At 38.3% G+C, this 26,378-nt stretch overlaps 1 protein-coding gene and 1 long non-coding RNA gene across 2 annotated transcripts; one reads left to right on the forward strand and one right to left on the reverse strand.

The window, feature by feature from the left end:
* Positions 1–18,747: 18,747 nt before the first annotated feature.
* On the reverse strand, positions 18,748–21,625 carry LOC121968188. The gene is made up of 5 exons (XR_006107986.1): positions 21,069–21,625; positions 20,821–20,993; positions 20,580–20,743; positions 20,095–20,158; positions 18,748–18,984 (listed from the first exon to the last, which is right to left on the reverse strand). It is a non-coding gene; the product is annotated as an uncharacterized LOC121968188 (long non-coding RNA).
* Positions 21,626–23,949: 2,324 nt separating this feature from the next.
* On the forward strand, positions 23,950–25,086 carry LOC122054796 (glucan endo-1,3-beta-glucosidase-like). Its single transcript, XM_042616227.1, has 2 exons — positions 23,950–24,028; positions 24,140–25,086. Exons 1-2 carry the CDS (start codon positions 23,950–23,952, stop codon positions 25,084–25,086), a joined length of 1,026 nt encoding a protein of 341 aa, XP_042472161.1.
* Positions 25,087–26,378: the final 1,292 nt, after the last annotated feature.

The raw sequence follows: 26,378 nt of genomic DNA on the forward strand, positions 1-26,378 counted from the left end.
TGCTTTGGAGATGGACGGAACGTCAAGAGATGGCGGTGAATGAAGCTCTAGGGTTTCCCCTAAAGGGTAGAACCCTTTCCCGATGAGAGGAGCAAAGTCCCGAACCAAAAAAGCCCCAAGAATAGGGTTCTTGACCCTTTTATACCTCCTCCAAGCTACCCAGGAAAACCAGGATTATAGGGGTTTGGTAAACCGAGTCTTTTACCCATTAAACTAGGTTTTCTCGTAATTTACCCTGAACCAAAGTTGTAGCTCTTGAAATTATCTTCAATTTGATACTTGGATCGAGCCCTGGCTCCGATCGAGCCGAATGTTATGGCGGTTCAAAATTTGGTCTGCAGTCTAGGCGGAGGTCCAGTTGAACCCGTGGTTGGGAGGCACGACCGTGCCATTTTAACACAGGCAGACAATGCTTTCTCTCTGTTAGATGGTCTGTAATTTGCCCAAAATTTAGCACAACCCTGTTTTGGCGTGGCACAGCCCGTGTTCTTCGTCACACGGCCGTGTGGAATCCACACGGCCTCACACGGCTTCTTCTCGGGTTGAGTCACACGGTTGTGTGGCTCACACGGCTGTGGCATTTTTCTTCTCTGTCGAGGTTACACGGCCGTATAGATTCACACGGCCATGACCTTTCTCTCCTCTGGATCGTTGGCACGGTCGTGCCATTTGGCACGGTCGTGTGTTGCTTGGCCACGGGATGTTGGCACGACCGTGTGTCTCACACGGCCGTGGCCCTCTTCAAATCTGGATTCCAGGCACGACCTGAACATGGTAATGGCCACACGATCATGCGGCTTACACAGCTAAAGCTCCTGTGTGCGTTTTTGCTCCATTTTCCCTCCAAATAGTATTCTGTCAATAAAAACAAGCAAAGAGCATATCTCCGAACAAAATATAATGGAAGTATGATATTGTAATGAAATAGGGTGCAATAAACATAGATTATGTTAATGAAATACAAATAGATGTGCGTCAAGACATACATAAAAGTGTACATAATCTACACACATCAATTAGATGTAAGGGTTAAATGCAAAAATTTAGTTTTAATAAGGTTCTAGGAGTCTTGGTTTCTTTGTGATACTCATCAATGTAATGCAATCTACCAAACCTTGTCTTCAATTGTAATGTATTCGTAAGAAGTCACCGGTTATCTTCTGCAAAAAAACACCGGTCAAGGACTCAAATCTAAACCTTAAATAATCAAAGAGTTATGATCCCTATGAAGTTCGTTAACGGGGCAGTCCTGTCATGATGCCCCTTGGTCATACGACATAGAAACACATCACTAATCAATTCACCTTAAGATATAAAATTAAGCATATCAATCCGTCCTACTTCTTTGTATGTTCTTGCTTTATCCCTAAGGTGATTCCCTAAAGGGTCCGTTAGCGGGGCAACCCTGTCACGACGCCCCTCGGTCATACAATTTAGCGAATTCCTCGGCAAGATTCCACAAGAAATACAAACAACCAATCAAGAATGGTAATTAGGCACAAAACTTAACAATCCATACAAAATTTATCGATACAAAACATAACAATATCCTTGAATCAAGAAGATAGCAAATCCATGAATCTTACATCAATTTACATCACAAATACTCCATCCTTCCTAGAACAAAGGATCTACTCCATAGAGAATGAGGAAAGAATCAAAGAAAAGAAGATCCAAGACATTCCAATCCAAATAAAGAAGAAGAATAGAAAGGAATTCTTATCTCAATACGACGAGTGATATTTGGAACCAATCCTCCGCTCTTGGAGTCGAATCTTGGACAGAAATCTCCTTCCAAACGCTGGAAATTCGCCCAAGAACAGATCTCCCCAAAGGGAGAGCCTCCCCCTTTCAAAAAGGAAGAAGCTCTATATATAGAGAAGGGCATTTGGGCGCCACACGGCCCAGGACACGGTCGTGTGAGATCCACACGGCTAGGGCGTTCCTCCTCTCGGCCAAGGTCACACGGCCGTGTGACACTCACACGGCTGTGCCATATTCCTCTTCTGCCTACTTACACGGTCGTGTAAAACCACATGGCCTGATTAATTCTTGTCTCTGGAAGAGTTGCACGGCCGTGTGGCACACACGGCCACGCCACTCTTCAGCTCTGGAAGGCTACACGGTCATGTAATCATACACAACTAGGGCAATTTCTGTCAATGGAAAGGCTACACGATCGTGTAACTATACACGGCCGTGTACTGGCTAGCTGAAGAAGGTGGCACGGTCATCTACCCTTCACACGGCCTAGGCATTCTCCCTTGCTGTCGATGTTGCACGGCCTTGTCATGACCACACGGCCAAGGCCATTCCCCTTTGCAAGGTCGTGTGGCACCCAAAGCCCAAGTCATTTTTCCTCCGTTTGGTTGTAGAATCAGCCACGAACATCAATTCTTCTCCAAATTTGACTCCTGAAAGCATAAAACGCACAAAAGCATATCTCTAAACAAAGAAAAGTATTTATACTAAAAGCAAAGCAAGGAACATGAAAGTACATAGAAAAAGCATGTATAAAACATAAGAATATGCGTCAACACATGCTAAACAAGTGTATAAAATCTACGCACATCAGTTAGCTCTCATGGAAGGCTTTCAAGCTCCAACAAATGATAAAGGAAAGCTCATCAAGAAGAGAAAATTTTAAGATGTGAGGCCAATGATAAAGTGATCAAGTTAATGGTCAATTTATTGCCTAGCAACATCTTGAGCAAGATAGAAGAATTTGAGGATGCCAAGGAGCTTTGGAGTAAATTGGTAAAGATTCATGAAGAACCCTTCACTACACCAAATTAAGACAAATCCAAAGAGAGCAACTCATTGGATCAAGAAGATGAGGAGTCCGAAGTTGAGAGATTCTCAACATCAAAAGAAGAAGATCAAGAAGCTTCATCCTCAATGGAGTGCAACAAAAAAGGCAAAAAGAGAGCATACTCTTTGTTTCATGTATAAGAGGATGAAGATGAAGAGGCCTCCACCTCTAGGATTGAAGGGGAGCATCATTCATTGATACCAGAGAAAGAAGAAGCTTTTACTTCCGGGTTAAATGGAGAGGAACATGATGCCACCTCCACAAGTTAAGAAAAATCAAATGGAGGATCATGTGCCACCCTTACAAACGAAGGGATAGAAATTTCAATTAGTAATAATAAAAATCATATTATTTGCTTTGAGTATAGGGAAAAATGACATTATAAAAGTAAGTGTCCTAAGTTGACCAAGGAAAAAGGTCAACTGGTACCAAAGCCTAAGGAGAAGTGAAAGACAGTTGGTCTCGTGGTGCACAAAGGCAAGGAGCACATTGTGTGCTTCTCTTGCAAATAAAATGGACATTGTCGGAGCCAGTATCCAAAGAGGAAGAATCCGGCCAAAGTCAAAGGAGGAAGCTTGAGTCAAGAGAGAGCTTCTAAGGGAAAACTCAAGGTATCATTTATTGAACCAATTCCTTTGATCCATGATAAAAATCATTCTAGATCTAGTTTATATCACTTTAACACTATTTATCATGAAAATAGGAAGCATGATAGAGTTAAATAAAAATATGTAGCTTATCATGCGAAAACTACTGCACCTAAGTTTAGGAAGATAGATAACTTTCTAAGGATTTTAGAGATATGCCTAAAAATAAAAAAGCTCATAAAAATCAAGGAAAATCTAAATCAAAGGATTTAAGATTAGAAAATCAAGTCTTGAGGTCAAGGTTTGACAAATTAGAAAAGATCCTTAAAAAAATGGAAAATATCTTAAGGGGCAAAATGAGCACAAGATAGGTTTAGGAATGCGAGAACCATCCAATGGCCATAAAGGTTTGGGATACAAATACAAAGCTAAGAAGGATGTCTCTTCTTATCATAGGGTTCCATATAGCTATGAAACTAACCCTAGGTCTAGGGGTCAAGCCAAGATTACAAGGGAGGTCATTCCTAGAACTAACCTTGAAAAAGACAAATGTGACTAATGCTTTTAAGAGACCTAAGAAAGTTACTAAGAAGGTCACAAGGGAAGTTATCCCTAGAGTTGACCTAGAAGAGATAAGTGTGACCAAGGCTTCTAAGAAGCCTAGGAAGGTATCAAGGGAAGTTATCCCTAGTGAATATCTAGAACATCCAAGGAGCACCTATCAATTTTAGGTTACTAATAGTATTTTATCTATACTCTAGATGAGTTTAGAGAGTGCAACTCTAATTAAAAGGGTAGCTAACCCAACTTTTATGAAGTTGACACTTTAAAGACATTTTCAAGGTTGTTGTACTTCTTGAAAATTAAAAGGTTTTAATGGTGACTCTTTTGAAGAGTAAAATGTGCCAAAATTTAAGGAATTGAACTTAATTTAAATTGGCACAAATAAGAACATGGTAAAAGAAATGTCAAGTTGGGTTTTGACATTTTCTTAGAAGGAAAAGGGGGGCAATCTAGGATTAATCTTAAGTTAGTAAATTTTTAGAGATACATAGATAGATAATCTAGGTATATTTATTTATGCTAAATTACCATGATTGTTTGCCCATCCTATGCCATGACATCATACTTTTGATTCATTCTTATTATGAAAAATATAAAAATATCATGTCATGTCATACATATATCATGTAGCTAAAAGAGTTTTTCTTTTGAAAAATATTTATTTTGATATATGCCATAAATTTTCATGCATTATTTTAAATTTCTTGTAATTAAGGACAATGTCATTTACTAACAAGTGTTGTAAATGAATTTATCAACAAGTGACATCCTAAGTGGATGATCATATTTTAAAATGTCTAGATAGATATGCATGATTCCTTAGATTAGAGAAAAATTAAAATTTACATCTAACAAAGACCATAAGGTGACTTGTATATATTTTAGTAAACATTAGATACAAGTGAGATATTAGGATGATGAACAACACTCAAGATGTTGATCTAGTACATCTATTTGAGTTTTAGCTTCATTAAAATAGATAGTTATTTGTTATCCAATCATTAGGAAAGCTAATGTACAAGTCATATGCACTTAGCTTAGGAACATGGTTGGAAATTGATTTTAAAAATGATTTCAAAATAATTTTGGAAAACCTTGGTAAAGACTATTTATTGATTGTAATCACCATTGGAAAGTTAAACGTAAACTTAGAAAAGGCATTAAAGTTTTCAAGAGTTTTTAATTTTATATCAATATTTGAAAATAAGATATATTTTTTAGAAGATTATTTTTTTCATCATAGTATATGTCTTAAATAATGTCTACAAGAATTTTCATGATTTTTAGAATTTTATAGATTTTTTAGGGTATTTCTAAAATTTGGCTAAAATTGATTTCAGAAATCAGAAATGGTTACCAACTAGGCTAGTCGATTGTCACATCCTAATCGATTAAGGTAGTCGATTAGGAGAATTTCCATGAGCACAATAGCTCACGGAATTGATTACAGTAATCGATTAACACCTGGGAATCGATTGAATCCTAACTTTAGTCGATTACGACTAGTCTTAAGCAATTATGAGATTTGTTTAGGCGCTTAAGATCCTGATTTCAGCTTAAATAAGTTTATTTAAGTTGAATGAGCTGTGCTTATTCATGTTAACCATTCCTAACCCTAGGAAGTACGTAGATAAGCATTCAAGGGTGGTTTTATTGTTGAAACAAGAGAGGATTAGTTAAAGAAAACCTAAGTTGAGGTTTAGGATGAGATTTGCATTCAATTTGATTATTGAACCTCAAAACTTTAAAATTTTGGATTTTCTAAAGGTTTAGGAATACCAAGTCATTTTTGGTGCAATGATAGAAGTTTAGAGTATGTTTTGAGGGGGAGCTACTCCTTAGAGACATGTATTTATGGAACCATGGAAGGTTGGAAACTTTCATTGTGATGATTGCTCAAGATTAAGCATTGAAAAATAATGGAAGATTGGATATCTTCATTGTTGGAGTGTGAATGCTCTAGGATGAGCATTGAATAATGAGTTAATGCTCAAGGATGAGCATTGAGCATAATGAAGGGTATGTGAGCTTCATTGTGGGATTGTGAACAAAAAGTAAGGTTGTAAACAATATATGAATAAATCTTCAGAGGGAGAATTTTGATGTGTGCCAAAGGGAGAGAATGTAGGGTTCAAGTTAAACCTTCTTAACCAAAAAGGAGAAGTTTATCCTCTTAGTAACGGAGAAGGAAGAAAAACCTCAATCATGATTTGGCGTGAAGAAGAAGTTGAGGCTAGCATAACTTAAACATATTGTCAAACATAAAAAAAAAAGAAGGGGAGATTGTTGGTGCAATTACCCTAGGTCAAGGTTGACCAGTTGGACTAAGCTTGAGTTCGCTCAAGTTTGAGTCTAGATGTTTGACAATATATAGACATTGCAAGTGCAATTATCCGTATGGAGAGATTGTTGGTGCAATTTTCTATTAGTCAAGGTTTGACCAATTTTGTATGAAGAAAAATCATGAAGGTCAAAGTTGACTGGATACTTGACTAGAAAATCCTAACTGTAGGTTAGACAAGAACAAGTCCAACAGGAAGGTTGGCAGAAGAAGAAAATCCAAGTGGGTCATTGTTGACCGGACACTTGGTGTGAAAGTTCTGTTGAGTAAAGCTACGCAGTTTGAAAGCCCTACTGAGTGAAGTTAGGTAGAAGAAAAATCCTAGTAACTGAAGCTAAGTCAAAGTCCTGTTGAGTGAAGCTAGGCAGTTGAAAGCCCTAGTGAATGAAGCTAGGCAGAAGGAAAATCCTAGAGAGTAAAGCTAGGTGAAAGTCTTGGTGAATGAAGCCAAACAGTTGAAAGTCTTGGTGAGTGCATCCAGACAATTGGAAATCCTGGTGAGTGAAACTAGATAAAAGTTCTAGTGAGTGAAGCCAGACATGTGGAAATCTAGGCGGGTTAAGGTTGATGGGACACCCTGTGATTGGAAGTCCAAGTAGGTCAATTGATTAATCAAATACTTAGCACAAGGAGAAAAGTCCAAGTGGGTCAAAGGATTGACCGGACACTTGGTGAAGAAGTCTTTGTAGGTCAAGATTGACCAGATGCTAGGCAAAGAGGATTTCCAACTGGTCAAAGTTGACCAGATGTTGGGTAAAGGCATCCTAAACTTCGGTTTGGGAGGTTAGGGTTTGGTAATCAACTAAGGTAGTCAATTACCATATCTTAAGCGACTAAGGTAATTGCTTAAACTTGAATCACGAGAAAGGTCCTTTAATCAATTAGAACACTATAAGTGATTAGGGTAATCGCTTACGGTGACTTATGCTTCGAACATAATGATTATGTTCGAAGCTTAAGCGATCAAGCTAATCGCTTAAGCTATTTCTTGCGATCGAACAGAATGTTGCTGAATCGATCTGGCTAATTGATTCAGAAAGGCCTAATCGATTGGGGTAGTCGATTAAGGGGTTTCTTAATCGATTAAGGCGTCAATGGTAACCCTAGAAAAGGAGTTTTTTAGCACTGTTTCAGACAACTCTTCACAGCATCTTCTCATCCAGTTCTTGGAAGCTTAGGGTTGAGGTGTTGCTACACTTGTAAGCTTCAAGAGGCAGTTAAAACAAGAAAAGCTCTAGGGATTCAAGGTTCAAAGTGTTAGTAAATTTATATTTATATTTGATTACTTGTTTCGAGTTGTATTTTCTTGTACTTGAGTTGTAAAAGGTTTCTCCACCTCCAGATTGCTTCCAAGAAGGAGTTGTTTTCCTAGTGGAGAGTGTGTCATGTGTGGATCCTTGGATTAGTCACCTCTTCTTGAGGTGGATACCAAGTAAATCCTTTTGTTAGCATTGAGGAGCTTTTGTGTCGAGTTTTATCCACTTCAACATCATTATCGATGAAACGCATGAAGCTATTCATCCCCTCTAGCTCCAAAGTGTCCCAACAATTGGTATCAGAGCGAGACCACTCTTCACCAGACTCATCACCGAAAGGGCAATGAGCTAGAGGAAGAAGAAATTGAAGCCCCAATTGTTGGTGCAGAAAGCATCCGACGATCGAACCTAAGTTTCGATAATGGCAAAGGGTTCAAAGTTAAGGTTATTTGTTATCTAATGTGTGTGAATAAGTTTGCAAGAAAGTCCTAAGTGTACTTAGACAAAAGTCCTAGCTGCGATCAGACAGGTGAAAAACCCTAGGGGGAGGTAACCCTAGGTCCTAGGGGGTGGTAACCCTAGGTGGAAAATCTTGGCGGGTCAAGGGCTTTGGGAAAAAGTCCTAGAGTCGAGGACTCTATGTGGAAAGTCCTGATATTGCGAACCAGGTGAAAGACTGGGTGGATCATGGAGTGGACGTCCAGCGGAAAGTCTTGGAGCCTCGGGCGCTGAGCAAAAGTCCAGTTGGTCTAGAGGATCAACTGGCAACAGGTAAACTCTCCTGAGTGGAGTAGGTGAGGACGCGTTCCCCAGGAGGGAACAGTAGGCATCGATTCGACCTAGGGTTTTCGGTCGAGAATTTGAAGTCAGAATCGGATAGTCGGTGATTGTCAAATAATCATATTTATTGTGTTTAATTGTGCTAATTCTTTTTTGCATGATATGTTTTTAGATTCTGGACTAACCTATTTTATAGGAAGAAACCCTCTCGCAGCAAGCGCGAGGGCGCCCTCACGGAGCTTGAGGGCGCCCTGGATGCTGAGCAGAGGGCGCCCTCATGGAACTTGAGGGCGCCCTGGACACTAGCGCGAGGGCACCCTCATGGAGGTTAAGGGTGCCCTGGACCTTGGCGCGAGGGCGCCCTCATGGAGGTTGAGGGTGCCCTCAGGCGAATAAGCTGTGAAGTGGTCAGAGCTCATCCACGATGCGGATTCGGTGCCGGTGAGGGTGCCCTTCATGGTGTTGGGGTGCCCTCCACGAGCTTTATATGCAGGATTTGACCAGCAGCTTAGGGCATCATTTGAAACGTGATCCATCTTCCGTGTGCTGCTTAAAGAACATTCCAAAAAAGCCGCAACTCAACTCCGACGACCATACGCTTCAACTTCACTATTTTCTTTTGTCGTTGGTATATTTTATTACTTTGAATTATACTTTAAAATTTGTAAAGATTTACAAATTGATAGTGATTGTCCACCGAAAGTGATCAACGATCGTGGGCCTTGGACTAGGAGTCGCCCAAGGCTCTGAATCAAGTAAATCTTGATGTTTGCATTGTTTATTCTTATATCCGCTGTGTTTACTCATTAAGTTTTCCATAACGAAAAGTGAAAGCCACGAGCGCTATTCAACCCCTCCCCTCTAGCACTTTCAATCCAACAATTGGTATCAGAGCGGGGTCGCTTCGAATTGTTGCAACCACCATTCAAGAAATATTTTTCGTGGTAATTTTTTGATTTTTCGGAGTCGATCAGAATCGGTATAATTACCGCTTTCTCATCCATTTTTTTCACAATCGAAGCTTTTACTCGAAGCTGGTGCAACACCACTTGAGTTCGGGTTTTATTTTTTTTATCTCGCACTACTAATCCAAGATCAAGTCTTGGAACAAGTTTTTATTTTTCTTTGTGTGTTAGATTTCAATGGCCCATTAAGAAGGCTATAGCACAGCCCAACCACTTGTTTGGTGCTACTTGGAATTCCGTTATGTTTCCCTTATTCAAAAATTTGTACAAGAACAGAACTTTTCCTAGCATCTCATGTGCTCTACAGAAGTTAAACTTACATTACAAAAAAAACTTACATTTTTAATTCAAGTTGTTCTTCAGAAGTTAAACTTGGATTGGAAACGGAACTTAACATTTTTACTCCAAGTTCAACCCATGTGTTCTTCAGAAGTTAAACCATATTACAGAAGTTGATTAAATATCTATTTCAAAGATTGGCTTCCAGGTTAAACATTGCGAGGCACTCGGCCTTCTTGAGTATGGGATCATCCACCACTTCCTAGACAAAGCCTTTCAAAAAAATTGAATATTTAAACTTCTTACAGTAGAGACCACAATAAAAACACAAAATCGATAGCCTCTTGTGTTGATATTTCAGGATCCATACAAAGAACACAAACTAATTATGCAGCGGAAATAAATAATTAGTTATACCTTTCTTTGCAGCCAAAGACCTCTTGATCTTCTATTGTATTCTTCTCCTCCTCTTGGACGTCGTGTGGGCGACGATCTATCAAGATAAAATCCACCCGAACCTTCTTCTTTGCCTATAAGTTTCGGCCACCCATGGAATGCCAAAATAGGAAACTTCCTTCTCTTCTTCTTCCCCTCCAAGTAAACCGGCCACAAGAAGATGGAGCTTGATGTGCCGCCAGCCTTAAGTGAAGAAAACAAAGGGAGAAGAGAAAGAGAGAAGGGTCGGCCACCAAGGAAAAGAGAAGAGGGAAAGCTTAGGTTTCTGCCCTAAGGGAACAAGAGAAATATGGGGATGTATTATGTGTTATTCATTTTTCCTATAAGGTACCCTCTACCTCTTTTTTATAATCCTTGGTCATGGAAGAAAAGGAAATTTTAATAATAATTAAAATCTCTCTTTTTTAAATTTCCTATTGTGATGTCTACAAAAGGAAAGTTTAAAATTAAACTTCTCTTTTAAATCATGGTAACAAAAAGGGAAGTTTTATCAAAATTAAAATCTCTCTTTTTAAACCATTATAGATGGCAACAAAAAATGAAAGATTTTAAAATTTAAAACTCTCTTTTAAAACCATGTGGATGACTTCAAAAAAGGAAAGATTTTAAAATTAAAATCTCTCTTTTAATCCTTTGTAGATTGCTATAAAAGGAAAGATTTTAACAGAAATTAAAATCTCTCATTTTATTTCTTTAGTGGTCGGCCCCTTGCTTGGTCACCAAGCAAGGCTTGGCTGACCCCTTGCTTGGGTACTAAGCATGGATGTGGCCGGCCCCTAGCTTGGGTAAGAAGCTGGGCTTTGGGTGGATAAAAAAAAGCTTTTAATAAGAGGCTACAATAGGGACCTAGAGGAGGAATTGGTTTTGGCCTCCTGATGGACTTGAGCATCCTGTGTTTGACTCGAACACCTAACTCAAGTTCATCAATAATAATTGATACCACTAAAAAGTCATTATTGAACTACCGCACCAATCTCATATTACATTATGGACTCCTTCTTATCATGAGTGTATTAATCCCCCTGTGTTTAAGATATCGAATGTCCATTAGAATTACTAACAACTCACTTAATTAATATCTAGCTCAAAGAGTAGTACCACTCAACTTCATTATAATGTCGGACTAAGTCCACCTACAGGATTTACATGATAATTCTTATGAGCTCCTGAAGGGGACACCATCAACTTAGATAACTAGGACACAGTTTCCTTCTATAATCAACAATACACCATATAAATAATATTATTTCCCAACTTATCGGGCATATTGATTTAACTAATAAATCTCACCCATTGATAAATTAAAGAAATAAATACTAAGTATATGTGCTTGTTATTATATCAAGATTAAGAGTACGCACATCCATAATAACAGAGATTCTATTCTTTTATGCAGTCAGTATAAAAAGAAACAACCTCAAATGGTCCTGCTCAATACACACATAGTGTACTTGTGTAATTTTATAGTCAAGACAAACTAATACCAAATTACACTACAACCATTCCAATGGTTTGTCCCAATCCATCTTGGTTTTGAGCTACTATTTATAATTTATAAGGAACTGATAACATGATCTTCTATGTGACACCACACACCATGTTATCTACAATATAAATTAAATGGGCAACTACATTTAACTAAATGCAGACATTTGACCAATGTGATTCTTATTATAAAAAAATGTTCATACAAAAAGCTAGGTTTTTAATATACATCCTAACACCACCGCTCTTCTCCGGGGAAGACTTCGGCTACTGGAAGGACCGAATGAAGTCCTACCTCCAAACTCAGTTCGAGGTATGGATGATCATGAAGACCGGCATCTCGCTCCCACTTGACGGCACAGGAAAACCCATATCATGCGAAGACTAGGACCCTAGCATAATAAAGAAGGTAGAAGCCAACACTAAAGCAACGTGTATCCTTCAATGTGGCCTTAAAAAGGAGGAGTTTAACCAAGTCGGCCCATTCTCAAGTGCAAAAGAATTGTGGGAGAAACTAATCGAGCTGCACGAAGGCACGTCAGACACAAAGGTAAGAAAGCATGACTTACTTTTTAATAAATTGTATAACATCAAAATGCAGGAAGGAGAGACAGCTAGCCATCTTCACGCAAGAATTCAAGATCTACTGAATGGACTTCACGTAATCGAATAGAAAGTGGAAAACTACGACGTTATAAGGTACGCGCTTAATGCCTTTCTGAGCAACACCTTGTGGGCCTCCATGGTTGATGCCTACAAAGTTTCTAAGGATTTGTCTTTAATTAAATTAGATGAGTTATTCTCTGAATTTGAATAACATGAACACACTAATGCTCGGCCGGTCGAGAAAGGTGTTGCATTGTTTGCAGGTACAAGCAAGACAAAGGATGCAAGGAAGAAGCGTCAGATCGAACCCGAGTCCGAAGAAGAACCCAACTCGGATAATGACGACAACGAGATAGAAGTCGAGCTCATCAACCTAGTATGAAAGCTCTACAGAAAGAAGAAGGGGCTTAGAAAGAAGGATATCAAGAAGGTGGTTCAGTCCAAAAAGGCACAGACAAGTTCCGTCACACCCCCAAAGGAGTCCCTACCGAAAAATTTTGATAGCATCTCCCCTGTATCGATGACAATTTGAGGCATACATACATACAAAATACATCAGCCACATACGGCTGGAATATACACACAACCACGCAGTTAATAATGCACCCCCACACGGATGAAACATAGCATAACCACGGTGTTAATAATGCAGCCCACTCGGCTGAAACATAGCATAACTGAAATAACAAAATAACGAACATGAAACGAACAAAACTTCTAACTGCGAGCTGGCTTAACTTGATACATCATCACCAAATCAAATACAAGATACCACAAAATAAAATTCCATACAAAAGAATACACAAATACAAGAACAAGTACAAAACCAACAATGCAAAAGAAAGCATTAACGGTAGAATAAGCTCGATGTGACATGGGACTGGCGGACAGAATCTCCAGGCGACTCTATAAATCCTTTACTTGCTATCTGGCGAAATAAATTAGTTTACAGGGTGGTGAGTACTAAGACTCAACGGGTAATAGACAGATAGTGCATGAACATACTAAAGAACTAGAGATACAAAGGTATACAGTCTCGTAGGGAAAATAGGAGATACAACAGTGATATCATAATAAGTGTCCATACCTGAAATCATATCCTACGCTAGTAATAGAAGGTCAGGTAAAGCAAAGACCTGCTACAGTACTGCTCATAACTACATGAGTAACATGTGAGGTATATACATATTACCAATAAGCAAATCAGTGTCTAAACGCATACCTCAGGTATCTATCTAAACCTATGTGAGCATATCAGCATAAGTAACCAACAACAGTATAAATAAGCAATAGCAGCATAAGTAAGCAACAACAACATAAATAAGCAATAGCAATATAATAATAACAGCGTATGCACGGATGGTCACTCCCGCACACCCCCCTGTACCATGACCCCTGTATGGTCGAGAGGCCGGGACAATGACAGACTATACACCACTCCAGCTACCACTAATCTCGAGTGACCGAGGGGACAGTTGCATAGTAGCTAACTAGCTACATCTGCGACGGGGATCCCTACTGCTCGCAACTCCAGCAATCACCACCTATGAGTGAGCAAGTGGGAGTACGTCAGGACAAGCGTCACGCTCTAGCTACCACTAACCATAAGTTGCCGAGCGTGCGGCCCTAGCCAACGATCCTCTCAACCACAAGGGAGACATGGTCGTCGGCATGCATGCAATGACATGATACGTAAAATACAGCAGTCAACATATATATAAATAGAAATCAGGTATCTTACATGAAGCCAGCATGCTAAATAAGAAACATGAATAAATAACAGTCAAAATTAGTAAGCATGGTATCTGGTATCCATATATATCCAATATCTAATATCAGTATCAAGTGTCTGGTATCTGCTAAATATCATAGATAGTAATGAGAGACTGTATAGATATAGAAACAAGTAGCTCAAAGATTGAGTGGAAGTATCAAATGCGGGAAAAATAAGAATGGAGTCAAGATGAACACAGTCACTATCTGAACATTTTGCTCATGCACCAAGATCAATATGCTAAAGAGATAAAGTAAGAAATACCCACCTTTATCTGACGATCGCGATAAATAATCTCCACGTCGAGACGCTCGTCTCAATCAATATCCTACAAATAATATATTGTACAATTTAGCTAATCAGATAAGCAACAACCAGCTAAATCAAAAGATCCAATCCCATAGAGGAACCCTACTCAAATCGATCATTAATTATCTTTAATCAATGATTAACTTCTATTACTCTCAACCATGAATCCTTAATTAAAATCCATTCAATACTGCCAACAAGAAAACTGTATAAATCCAACCCATCACCACTAATCGCAATATCAATCTAATGATTCTAACAACATTCATGTACTCCTCTAAATTAACCAATCCACTAATAAACCAAACCACAACTGGAAATAACATGAAATCTCACCTCGTATCAATTAATTATTTCCAAGGATTAATCCAGATTCTTTTTCATAGATTAAATCATACCATAAATAACTCTATTTAAACTAGCATTTCAAACAGTACTCACCAAATTCCATTGATGGTCACTAGTGCTCATAATCCATTAATTAGTCTTGTAATTCAAATCAAGCTTAAATATATATCCTTACCACATATTTGTGTAGTAATCTCAGAGGAGATGAGAGGAAAATAAAATAGCCAATGAACTTAGGTTTTGTTTAATCAAACACTAATACACTTCAATCAACATTTTTATTCTTTGATATTTATCCTTAAACTCATATGAACTTATTATTTGTGTACTGTATTTTATATTCTCTCCCACTAATAAAAATTTGATCCCTAAATTTCCTAGTCAACTCGGGAACCTCATGTAAAAGTTACAACCAAACAACAAACTCATATACCCCTCCATCCAAGATCATAACAAATCTCCAACCGTAAGAGATGACTCTGTGGGTTATGAGTTCACCCTGCTTCCACTACTCCACATTGCTACCTAACCAACTGTGAATAAATCAACTACTTCCGAAATACATCACACACACTATCAACAGATCCACCAACATCTATATAATGCACTCATACTGTCCGTCTGTCTGAGGGTAGAGAGTTGTACCAAAACATAGCTCTATACTCATGGTCTGCGGTAAAATCTTCCAAAAACATGAGGTGAATTACGGATCTCAATCTGATACAATACTTAGAGATATACTATAAAGTCCGGTAATATCTCTACAGTATAACCCTGTTAAGCGATCCAAAGAGTCCACCCTATGGATCGGTAGAGAGTGACCAAAGCTACTCAACCAATCAACGATTACTCAAATCGAATCATATCTTTTTCTATGTCCTGGTTAATCTCATAACAAAGTCCATTATATCATACTCTCATTCTCATTCTAGTATCTAAATCAACCGTATACATGATGTCTCTATTCATGTCGTTCCACCAAAAATGGGAATGCCTCCAGACTCTGTATATCGGGTATCACCTGCATGTATCGTAAATCTGGGTCGATGTGCTTCCTGAAGTAACTCCTCCTGGACCGGATCTAACTCAGGAATACACATAATCTCGCACAGAAATAATGAATCCCGTATAAAAGATGTCACCACATTTTCAACGTGAAAATGATTGTTGTTAATCCCAAATCAAGAGTCAGAAATTTTTTTTTTATGATCTTTCAACTATCGAGAAAAATATGGTCTACTCAACCGTGTTGCTTCATAACTGCACCTAACCCCTAGTACGATACTTCTGCGTAGAGTATAAATCCGTCTACACAAGAAGGTGAAACTAAGACAATGCAGTTATCAGCTTTTCGTTTCAATTCATGAACTCAAAAACATATGTCTAGGAAAATTCCACAGTCTTCCTAGACAGTCAAGTCAACAACACAACAACGCTGGAGAAACCCTCAACCAATCTCTGGTAATATCCAGCCAGGCCAAGGTAGCTGCGTGTCTCCTGTATAGACTTCAACTACCCCCAACTAGTAACAGCTTGTATCTTCTGTGGATCCATAGTTGTACCCCTACTGGTGACCATGTGTTCTAGAAATCTCATAGAAGACAATCAAATATGCACTACTAAACTTCGCATATAAATGTTCCCATCGAAACATCTCTAGAACTATGCGAAAATGGTGTTCGTGATCCACCTCGAATCGGGCATATATCACAACCTCGTCAATGAAGATAATATCAACTGATCCAAATATCCTTAGAATAACAAATTCATCGAGTTCATGGAAATATCTAGGGCACTGTAAGCCAAAATGGCAATATCAAGGACTCCTAATGTCCATACAACAAGCATACTCAAAAGTAAGATCACTGGTAACAAGTCTGTAATCTGATCATCAACTACAATCACCAACTCCATAAATAGCATACAAATGCTACTCCTCATGTTGCTACCAACATCAAATACCAAATAATAGATCACCAAGTCAAACATCCACGAATAGATCATCAACAAATAACATATCACCACGTCTGATCTAGTAATATCCATCAATCTCAAATCATCCTCAATATCAATCAAACCTGATAATTTTCTTAGTGACCAACTCCCCAAATGGTAGAGATATGGTCAATCCGATATGAGTATAAAAACCCTACTAATCCTATCCAAAAATATCCAAAGAGTATGTCAAATCTCTTTCTTCAGATACTCAAATATCCACAATAAAGGATTGACAACCCAAAGTCTAAAGGGTCACTCAACCTCCTGATTGAAAGTCTACCTATCATAGAATATCACCACAAATCTTATAAGCATACCTATAAAATGTCCTCCAATAATTATCGACAAAAGGTCGAACACTCTGATATAAAATATAACTTTCAAGACCTTTAATAAATGATCATGTGGTCAAAGTCTTGAGCTACTTATGGAGATAATGTTAGCTGAGATAACTAACCATTGTGTTGTAACACATACTACGATTGCTCTAGAGGTTCAGTAACCTCTAGTGACAAGCCACATACAAAAATGGCAGAGGAGCCCTATCACTAGATAGTCGATCAAAATAACTGTCAATCGACGCTCTACTCCTCGAAAATCATCGTCTGATATTTTCACTTAATAACAGCTCGATTACAGAGGTGTTAATCAACTAACATCATGTTCTCCATATAATTATAGGTCATATATCTCTAGGTATCATCAAGGATATCTAATCATATCCAATCGGTCCATGAGTCAGGATCTCCCACGAAAGAACATTAGGTGAGTCGGCTAACCATCGCCTTATAAACCGTTATACCACGATTCCTCCTTTTTAGGTTCAAGAACTAATGGCAAGCTATACAGAAGGAGGTAAAGAAATACTATCTCTCTAGAGCATCTCATAATCATCAACAAGGAATGCTCTACTCTCATAAGTAGTCTTCTGCATCTTCCTTCACGTGGTGTCTAGTCACGTAAAGGATACGCAGCTAACATCATCTTTTCTTTACCAGCACAAGTCATATATCTGAATGTACTCACCAAGTTATACAACCGAGTAACGGTTATATCTCGTAAGTGTTAAGCAACTAGCTCTACAATATCCCACAACAGTAGAGGTCAACTAACTGAATGTACCTTCTAGGTTACCCAATCAAGTACATACAATCCATGGTCAAAGTCCCCATAGAATAGGATACATCGATCCTCTACAGACTACTCAAGCCAATAATGGTATATGGATATTTCAGTCCATTCTACGTCTGTACAAGTCATGTACTCAAATGTATCTTCTAGGTTATCTAACGAAAGACTAATAACCCAAAGGCCAGAATCTTCATGAAATAGTGTAATTCAGTCCTCTACTGACTGAACTAATAAAAATACTCAGTACTCTACTAACTACACCGACAAGAATGGATCATTCTTCTACTAATCAAGTCAACAAAGGTAAATTGGTCCTCTACTAACTGAAACATCAAGAGTAAATTGATTCTCTACGAACCGAACAAACTAGAGTAGATCAATACTCTACTAAGCAAGTCAACAAGGGTACATCGGTCCTCTACTAATCGAAACAACATGATATTTAGCAGATACTATCCACTACCAAACTAGTGATAACAGAAACTAATAATACTGGTGGTATGGTAAAGGAAATCCCATGAGATTGTAATCCTTGATCTCCAGTAGGGTCAACCGTGATCAATGATTGACCCAACACATGTGATGTATGCTACAAACAACTAGATAGATACTAATAAAAGAGTACTAATACATGACATAACTATCAGAATAACTATGCAGGTACAAACAGAAATGTAAGATAACAATATGTAAACATACCTCCAATAGCTTGGAGATTTCTGTCGCTGCCTAGTCCCAAAACTCGAAAAGTCACATCGAGAAACCGAATCACGGAATACCAAAACACAATAAATAGGCCTCGTAAACCTCGCTCTGATACCAATAAATTATCACGCCCCCAAAGGAGTCCCTACTAAAAAATTTTGACAGCATTTCCCTTGTACCGGTGACAATCTGAGACATACATACATACAAAATACACCATCCACGTATGACTAGAATATACACACAACCACGCAATTAATAATGCAGACCACACAGTTGAAATATAGCATAATCACACAGTTAATAATGCAGCCCACTCGACTAAAACATAGCACAGCGGAAATCATAAAATAATGAACATGAAACGATCAAAACATCTAACTCTGAGTCGGCTCGACTTAACACATTATCACCAAACCAAATACAAGATACCACAAAATAAAACTCCATACAAAAGAATACATAAATACAAGAACAAGTACAAAATCAACAATACAAAAGAAAGCACTAACGGTAGAAGAAGCTCGATGTGACATGGGATTGGCGGATAGGATCTCCAGGCGACTCCATTAATCCTTTACCTGGTACCTGGAGAAATAAACCAGTTTAAGGGGTGGTGAGTACTAAGACTCAGCGGGTAATAGACAAATAGTGCATGAACATACTAAAGAACTAGAGATACAAAGGTATACAGTCTCGTAGGGAAAATAGGAGATACAACAGTGATATCATAATAAGTGTCGATACATGAAATCATATCCTAGGCTAGTAATAGAAGGTCAGGTACAACAAAGACCTGCTACAGTACTGCTCACACCTACATGGATAACATGTGAGGTATATACATATTACCAATAGGCAAATTACTGTCTAAACTCATACCTCAGGTATCTATCTAAACCTATGTGAGCATATCAGCATAAGTAACCAACAACAGCATAAATAAGCAATAGCAGCATAAGTAAGCAACAACAGCATAAATAAGCAATAGCAATATAATAATACCAACGTATGCACGGATGGTCACTCTCACCCACCCTCCTGTACCATGACCTTTGTATGGTCGAGAGGTCAGGACAATGACAGACTGTACATCACTCCAGCTACTACTACTCTCGAGTGGCAGAGGAGACAGTTGCATAGTAGCTAAATAGCTACATCTGCGATTGGAGTCCCTGCTGCTCACAACTCCAACAATCACCACCCATGAGTGAGCGAGTGGGAGCACGTCAGGACAAGCGGCACGCTCTAGCTACCACTACCCATGAGTGGCCGAGTGTGCGGCCCTAGCCAACGACCCTCTCAACCACAAGGAAGATTTGGTCGTCGGCATGCATGCAATGACATGATGCGTAAAATGCAGCAGCCATCATATATATAAACAGAAATTAGGTATGCTACATAAAGCCAACATGCTCAATTAAAACATGAATAAATAGCAGTCAAAATAAGTAAACATGATATCTTGTATCTATATATATCCAATATCTAATATCTAGTATCATGTGTCTAGTATCTGCTAAATATCATAGATAGCAACGAGAGACTGTATAGATATAGAAACAAGTAGCTCAAAGATTGAGTAGAAGTATCAAACACAGGAAAAATAAGAGTGGAGTCAAGATGAACACAGTCACTATCTGAACATTTAGCTCATGCACCAAGATCAATATGCTAAAGAGATAAAGCAAGAAATACCCGCATTTATCTGACAATCGCGATAAATAATCCCCACGTCGAGACACTCGTCTGAATCAATATCCTGCAAATAATATATTGTACAATTTAGCTAATCAGATAAGCAACAACCAACTAAATCAAAAGATCCAATCCCATAGAGGAACCCTATTCAAATCGATCATTAATTATCTTTAATCAATGATTAACTTCTATTACTCTCAACCATGAATCCTTAATTACAATCCATTCAATACTACCAAAAGAAAACTGTATAAATCCAACCCATCACCACTAATCGCAATACCAATCTAATGATTCCGCCAACATTCATGTACTCCTCTAAATTAACCAATCCACTAATCAACCAAACCACAACTGGAAATAACATCAAATCTCACCTCATATCAATTAATTATTTCCAAGGATTAATCTAGATTCTTTTTCATAGATTAAATCATACCATAAATAACTCCATTTAAACTAGCATTTCAAACAGTACTCACCAAATTCCATTGATGGTCACTAGTGGCTCATAGCCGAAGGAGTTCACATCCGAAAAGATGTTTGAAGCTGTGGATCAACTACAAACAGTGACGGCCTGCTACAAGGGTTGTCCCAACAACCACAAACAATCTCAAACCACCACAAACCTCAATCTACATCAGCCCTAAATCAAAACAGTAACCATCATGAATCCATTAATTAGTCTTGTAATTCAAATCAAGCTTAAATCTATATCCTTACCACAGATTTGTGTCGGCAATGCTTGGGCTAACGATAGCCCTAGCTCGGCGACAGATTCTGGCTGATAGTGGTCGCTTCAATGGCAGCAACGGATAGCGATGGTGGTTCACAGAGGTAGACAGATCGGAGCTACTGTGAAGCTGCTGCTGGAAGAAGGGTGGTTGATCCAAAAGCTACAAGTATTTCAAACCAATTTCACATAATCTGATTCATGTACCCAAATCATACCAACAAGCGTACACACTGACCAAAGGATAATCAGAGAAGAAAAGTGTCAAGTGTGGTGGTCAGCGATGATGCAAAAAGGTGGAGGGAGATGTGGTCTGCGACTGTAGTCGGGAAGAAGAGGTGATGAATCTTCCCGATTCCATGAGCAAAGGGGATAGGATTGCACTAATCCCCTTGTCAATTCTTTTTCTCCCAGCGTCGGCAACGCGATCAGGCAAGGCAGTTGAAAACCTAGGGCACCGGTGTTCTACTGTCAAGTCTCACGGCGGCTGGTGGTTGGCAGCTGACGACTGGCGTCGGCCATTGCAGTCGGCAGCAACCCGGAGAGGAGAAAGGAGAGGGCGAAGGAGATTGGGCGGTGAGGATAGCTAGGGCACAGTGGATCGGCAACACTAGCATCCCAACATAGCTTCTACTGGAATGACAAGGGTCACCAGCGATGGTGCAGCGTCCGTCGGGCTGCACGGCGTCGGGCGGCGTCGACAACAGTGGGCAGAGGTGAGAGGGAGAGGAAATGGGGTGAGGAGAGCTCGGGCGGAGATGTGTGCGGCGATGGGAGGTGAGGAAAATAAAAATAGCCAATGAACTTAGGTTTTGTTTAATCAAACACTAAGTACACTCCTCAATCAATTCCCATTTTGGATATTCCAAACAGGCTTTCTCTACGTCGGATAGCTTTATCCCCTTAAACGACTCATATGAACTTCGTTTAAATCTCAGAAAATTTCTAAAAATTTCTAAAAAAACTAATAAGATTATATGTCAAATAATCTTATTATTTAATTATTATTTGTGTGTCATATTTTACATTATCTCTTTGACCTAATATACCCTCTCTCATTCAACTATGACCGTTGGATCTCTGTAATCACGAGGGTGAGATGGATTTCTAGCTGTTTCATTGAGCACATGGATCAAACCAAACCTCAGTAATCATTGCACTTCGGATGATGCTCTATTTTCTTTGCAAGTGGTCACATCACATTAATAAGATACAACCTCGAAAACATACTGACATATTCCAGACTTGAGGGTTGAGATAGATTGCATATGGTGCACATTTAATAGGCATGGCCACATTTAACGCGCAATGTCAATTGTAACACATTTAGGATTCACTATGTGGTTGTTACAGTCAGGACAGATTGAACTACTATATTCGACTACATAATAGTTCAGTCAGTCCGACTTTCATCTCCTTAAACAGTACTTAAAAGGGAGACTGATGATATGGGAGGAAATCTCAAATGGTGCCACTTGGTTGAAGAGAAGTCAATATCTTGCTGAAGTGGTCATCAAAGTCAACAGAAGGCCGCTCCTCGACTCTGTGTCGCTCTCGATTCTGTGTCATTTCCAATTCGACGCCCAAGTCGGTTCTATGTAGTTCCTGATCCGATGCCATAGTTGGCTCTGTATTGTTCCAGACTCGACGTCACTCCCTGCTCTGGGTCACTCCCCAAATCAATGTCCTTCCTAGTGTCGCGTCATCTCTGGCTCTACGTCAACAGAAAGATGATCTTTGACTCCAAGGCTTCCCCGACTCCAGGTAATCTCCGACACCAGGTTGTTTCCAACTATGGGTGATCTGCGACTCCGGGTCATTCCCAATTCTGGGTGTTCTCCAACCCCTAGTTGTCTCTAACTCTAAGTTTCCTAGATCTAGATTGGAACCCCGACAACAATGACGAGGAGCTGTTGCTCGCAAAAGATAAGGATAACATAGTCATTATTTCTAAGGGAAACCGCAACTATTTAGTCCGAAATAGGTGGGTACAATAGTTATTTATTTCAGAAAACATGGGTAACACAAATGTAAATCTCCGAACACTTGAAAAACGTAAGAGTATAATAATCACAACTCTATAAAAAGCCGCCCTCTCTTGTGGCCGTAGGTACACACACACCTTTAGACTTCTAGAAACCCCAAATCACCGTTTTTCTTCTTCTTCTTCATTCTCCTCTATCGGAGACTTGAGCATAAGAGGAATTGCACTGAAGAACCCTCGTTCGTCATTCTAACTCTCTTCTTGTTTTCTTTCATTTAGACCCTAATTAATTCCTATACCAATTTCTATTGTTCTTTGGCGATTGACAATAAAGTAAATATCAACGTCAACTTACCGATGGTTCTTTCATCAACCGTCTCAGACAATATCAATATCTATCAATGAGAAGTACAAGCCTTGTGTGATTGATTATATCATTACAATCCATTCGTCCATACTGAATGTTCATTAATTTCCTATTCCAAAATATGCAAATACCAGAATTTATTCAAGTTTTTTTTGTAAGTATAAATACAATAACAAGCAATACTTGACATATTGAGCTTGGCATTTTTTTTAAAAAAAAAAAGTTTATGAGTGCAAATCACATCAATTTACAAATTATATTATCTTATTAAATTTCAACTATGATCTTAATTTTTATTTAAATACTTTAAAAATAATATTATAATTTAATAAAAAATATTCTCATTGATGAAAAAGTGTTTTTGAAAAAAAAAACTATAATTTCAACTTTCATTGTTTTCTATTAATAGCATCGACAGAGATTATTATAATAATATATCAAAGGAAAAAAATATAAATGCTGGTTTTTAAGACCTTTAAAAAATTATTATATTTAGGGGTTTTCTTTCTTATATATATTTTTATTTCTCTAGAATTTACATGAATTTAATATTTTCTATTTATTATAAAACTAATTAGTAACTTATTTATTACAAAAAAAATATTACTTGCTAAGGAAACACGTTGAATCATTATTAATATTTTAATTCTTTTCTCCTTATGTTTCCAAATAACCTTCAAAGTCACCATTACCATCTCTATATAACTAGAGTTTTACATTACTTCTACACGACTAATCTATCGTTCTACCTACTACGAAAGCAAAGCCATGGCTATGCGAAATATTCATTATTCTTCCATTGCCATTGTGGTGCTAATCGTCTCGACTGCTTTTATGGTTCCGACAAGTAATTTTTCCCATAATTATTTTTTTTATTATTATTATTTGTTTATATTTTAAAATATTTTTAAAATGTTCGTGTAATTAATTATTATTTACTAATATGAATTTTGGGCAGGAGTGAGTGCTATTGGAGTTTGTTATGGAAGGGTAGGAAATAACTTGCCACCACCTCCAGAGGTTGTGGCTCTGTTCAAGTCCAACCAAATCGATCGCATGAGAATCTATGAACCGTACCCTGATGTGCTTGCCGCCTTGGCTGGATCCAACATAAGTCTCATAGTCGGGACGCTCAACCAAGACGTGCAACGATTGGCCCTTGATGTTTCGGCGGCTCAAAATTGGGTCAAAACCAATATAGTCCCCCACATCGGCAATGTCAACTTTCGTTACATCAACGTCGGCAATGAGATCATTCCGAGTGATATGGCTCAGTTCATCCTCCCCGCCATGTGCAATGTCCAAAGTGCACTCCTCGCGAACAACATTAACACCATCAAAGTTACCACTTCGGTGGCCATGACCGTGCTCGGGGCTTCATATCCGCCTTCGGCCGGGGATTTCACGGTCGCGGCAAAAGTTATCATCAGCCCCATTGTGCATTTCCTCGCGGCGAATGAGGCTCCGCTCCTTGTGAACATTTATCCATATTTTGCGTACAAGGATAACTCCAAGGATATTTCATTGGACTATGCATTATTCAAAGCGACCGGGGTGATAGTTCAAGATGGAAATTTTGGATACCAAAATCTATTTGATGCAATGTTGGATTCGGTCAATGCAGCGATGGAGAAAGTTGGAGGGGCTAGTGTGGGTGTGGTGGTTTCCGAGAGTGGTTGGCCATCCGGCGGTGACTTTGGAGCGGAAGTCAACAATGCTGGCACTTACAATCAAAATTTGATCAACCATGTTGCGAAAGGGACACCAAAGAAGCCTGAGGTTGCAATTGAGACATACTTGTTCGCGATGTTCAACGAGAATCAAAAAGGTCCGGCGGAATTGGAGAAGTTCTTTGGTCTCTTTTTTCCGGACAAGACACCAGTTTATCCTTTGAAATTTACCTAAGTGTGAGAGATGAATAAGTTTAAGTTGTAGAGCATTTGCTTTGCCCATCATCAAGTTTGTGTAATAAGTTTGATGAATATTGAATAAGATTGATCTCGGATCGAATTGAATTACTTTTTCATCATAATTAAATTTTTTTTTTATAATTATGTTGGTGTGCTAAATCTATGAATATTAAATATAAATTGATCTCCGTGTAATGTAGACTGAAGTGGTCGTTTCATATCCATAATTCAATTTGTTAATGATAATGTTTATATACTAAAGCTAATGAATATTAAAGGATATTATTAAAGAAATGATTCTAATTGATTGACAAATGATTCTAATTGATTGACCAAATTAATTTAATTAAATATGGTTTCCTAAATATATTCTATGTAATTAATTCATATTAAATTAGGTCTTTGTTTGCTTATTTTATGTATTATGAAGTTGTATATATTCTTGTAATTGACTATTATTTTATATATACAGAATTAATATAGCTTTTCTCCCTACATACTTTCATATTTTTATGGTATCAAAACAAAGTTTATGAAAACAATATACTTCCGCTAAAATAATGGGAGAAAGCTCGAAGGAGAAGGGAGCCAACCAATCGGATCCTCTCTCTTTGCATCATTCGACCACCCCAATCTCATTCTCGTCTCCAAACCACTCAAAGGAAATAATTATTGGAAATGGAGTCACGCAATGCGCATTGCCTTAAGTGCAAAGAACAAAATTAGTTTCATCAACGGGACAATCAAGAGGCCAGAAGAAAATCATGATACATTTCAAACATGGGAGTGTTGTAATCACATGGTACTTTCATGGATTCTTAACCCTGTTAATTCTAACATTGCAAGTAGTATTATCTATACAGAATCCACAACCGATGTATGAATGATTTACAAGATAGATTTTCGCAAGGGAATGACTCTCGGATTTTTCAAATTCTTTAAGAAATTGTGGAACTTCGACAAGGACACCAATCTGTGTCAATCTACTATACCAAGATGAAACTCTTTGGGATGAACTATCTTCATACCACGACCCAATTACTTGCACTTGTGGTGGTCTCAAGGGCTTCGCTGAAAGAGAAGAAAACGAACGAGTCATGCAATTCCGTATGGATTTGAATGATTCTTTTTCCATTATTCGAGGATTCATACTTTTAATGAATCCTCTTCCCGACTGTAAGATACTGTAATCGAATAATAAAGTTTTATGGACGAATAACATTAAGAGAATTTTTAGGAATTTTTAGAAATTTTCTGAAAATTAATTGGAGCTCGTATGACGAGTTT

Source organism: Zingiber officinale, chromosome 3B (assembly GCF_018446385.1).
Source record: "Zingiber officinale cultivar Zhangliang chromosome 3B, Zo_v1.1, whole genome shotgun sequence".
Lineage (NCBI taxonomy): Eukaryota > Viridiplantae > Streptophyta > Magnoliopsida > Zingiberales > Zingiberaceae > Zingiber > Zingiber officinale.

What these genes read in the sequence shown, in the direction of transcription:
- LOC122054796 (XM_042616227.1), top strand. Translation starts at nt 23,950, where the DNA reads ATGGCTATGCGAAATATTCATTATTCTTCCATTGCCATTGTGGTGCTA. An exon ending in TGCTTTTATGGTTCCGACAA is followed by an intron (nt 24,029 to 24,139) that starts GTAATTTTTCCC and finishes AATTTTGGGCAG; the next exon opens with GAGTGAGTGCTATTGGAGTT.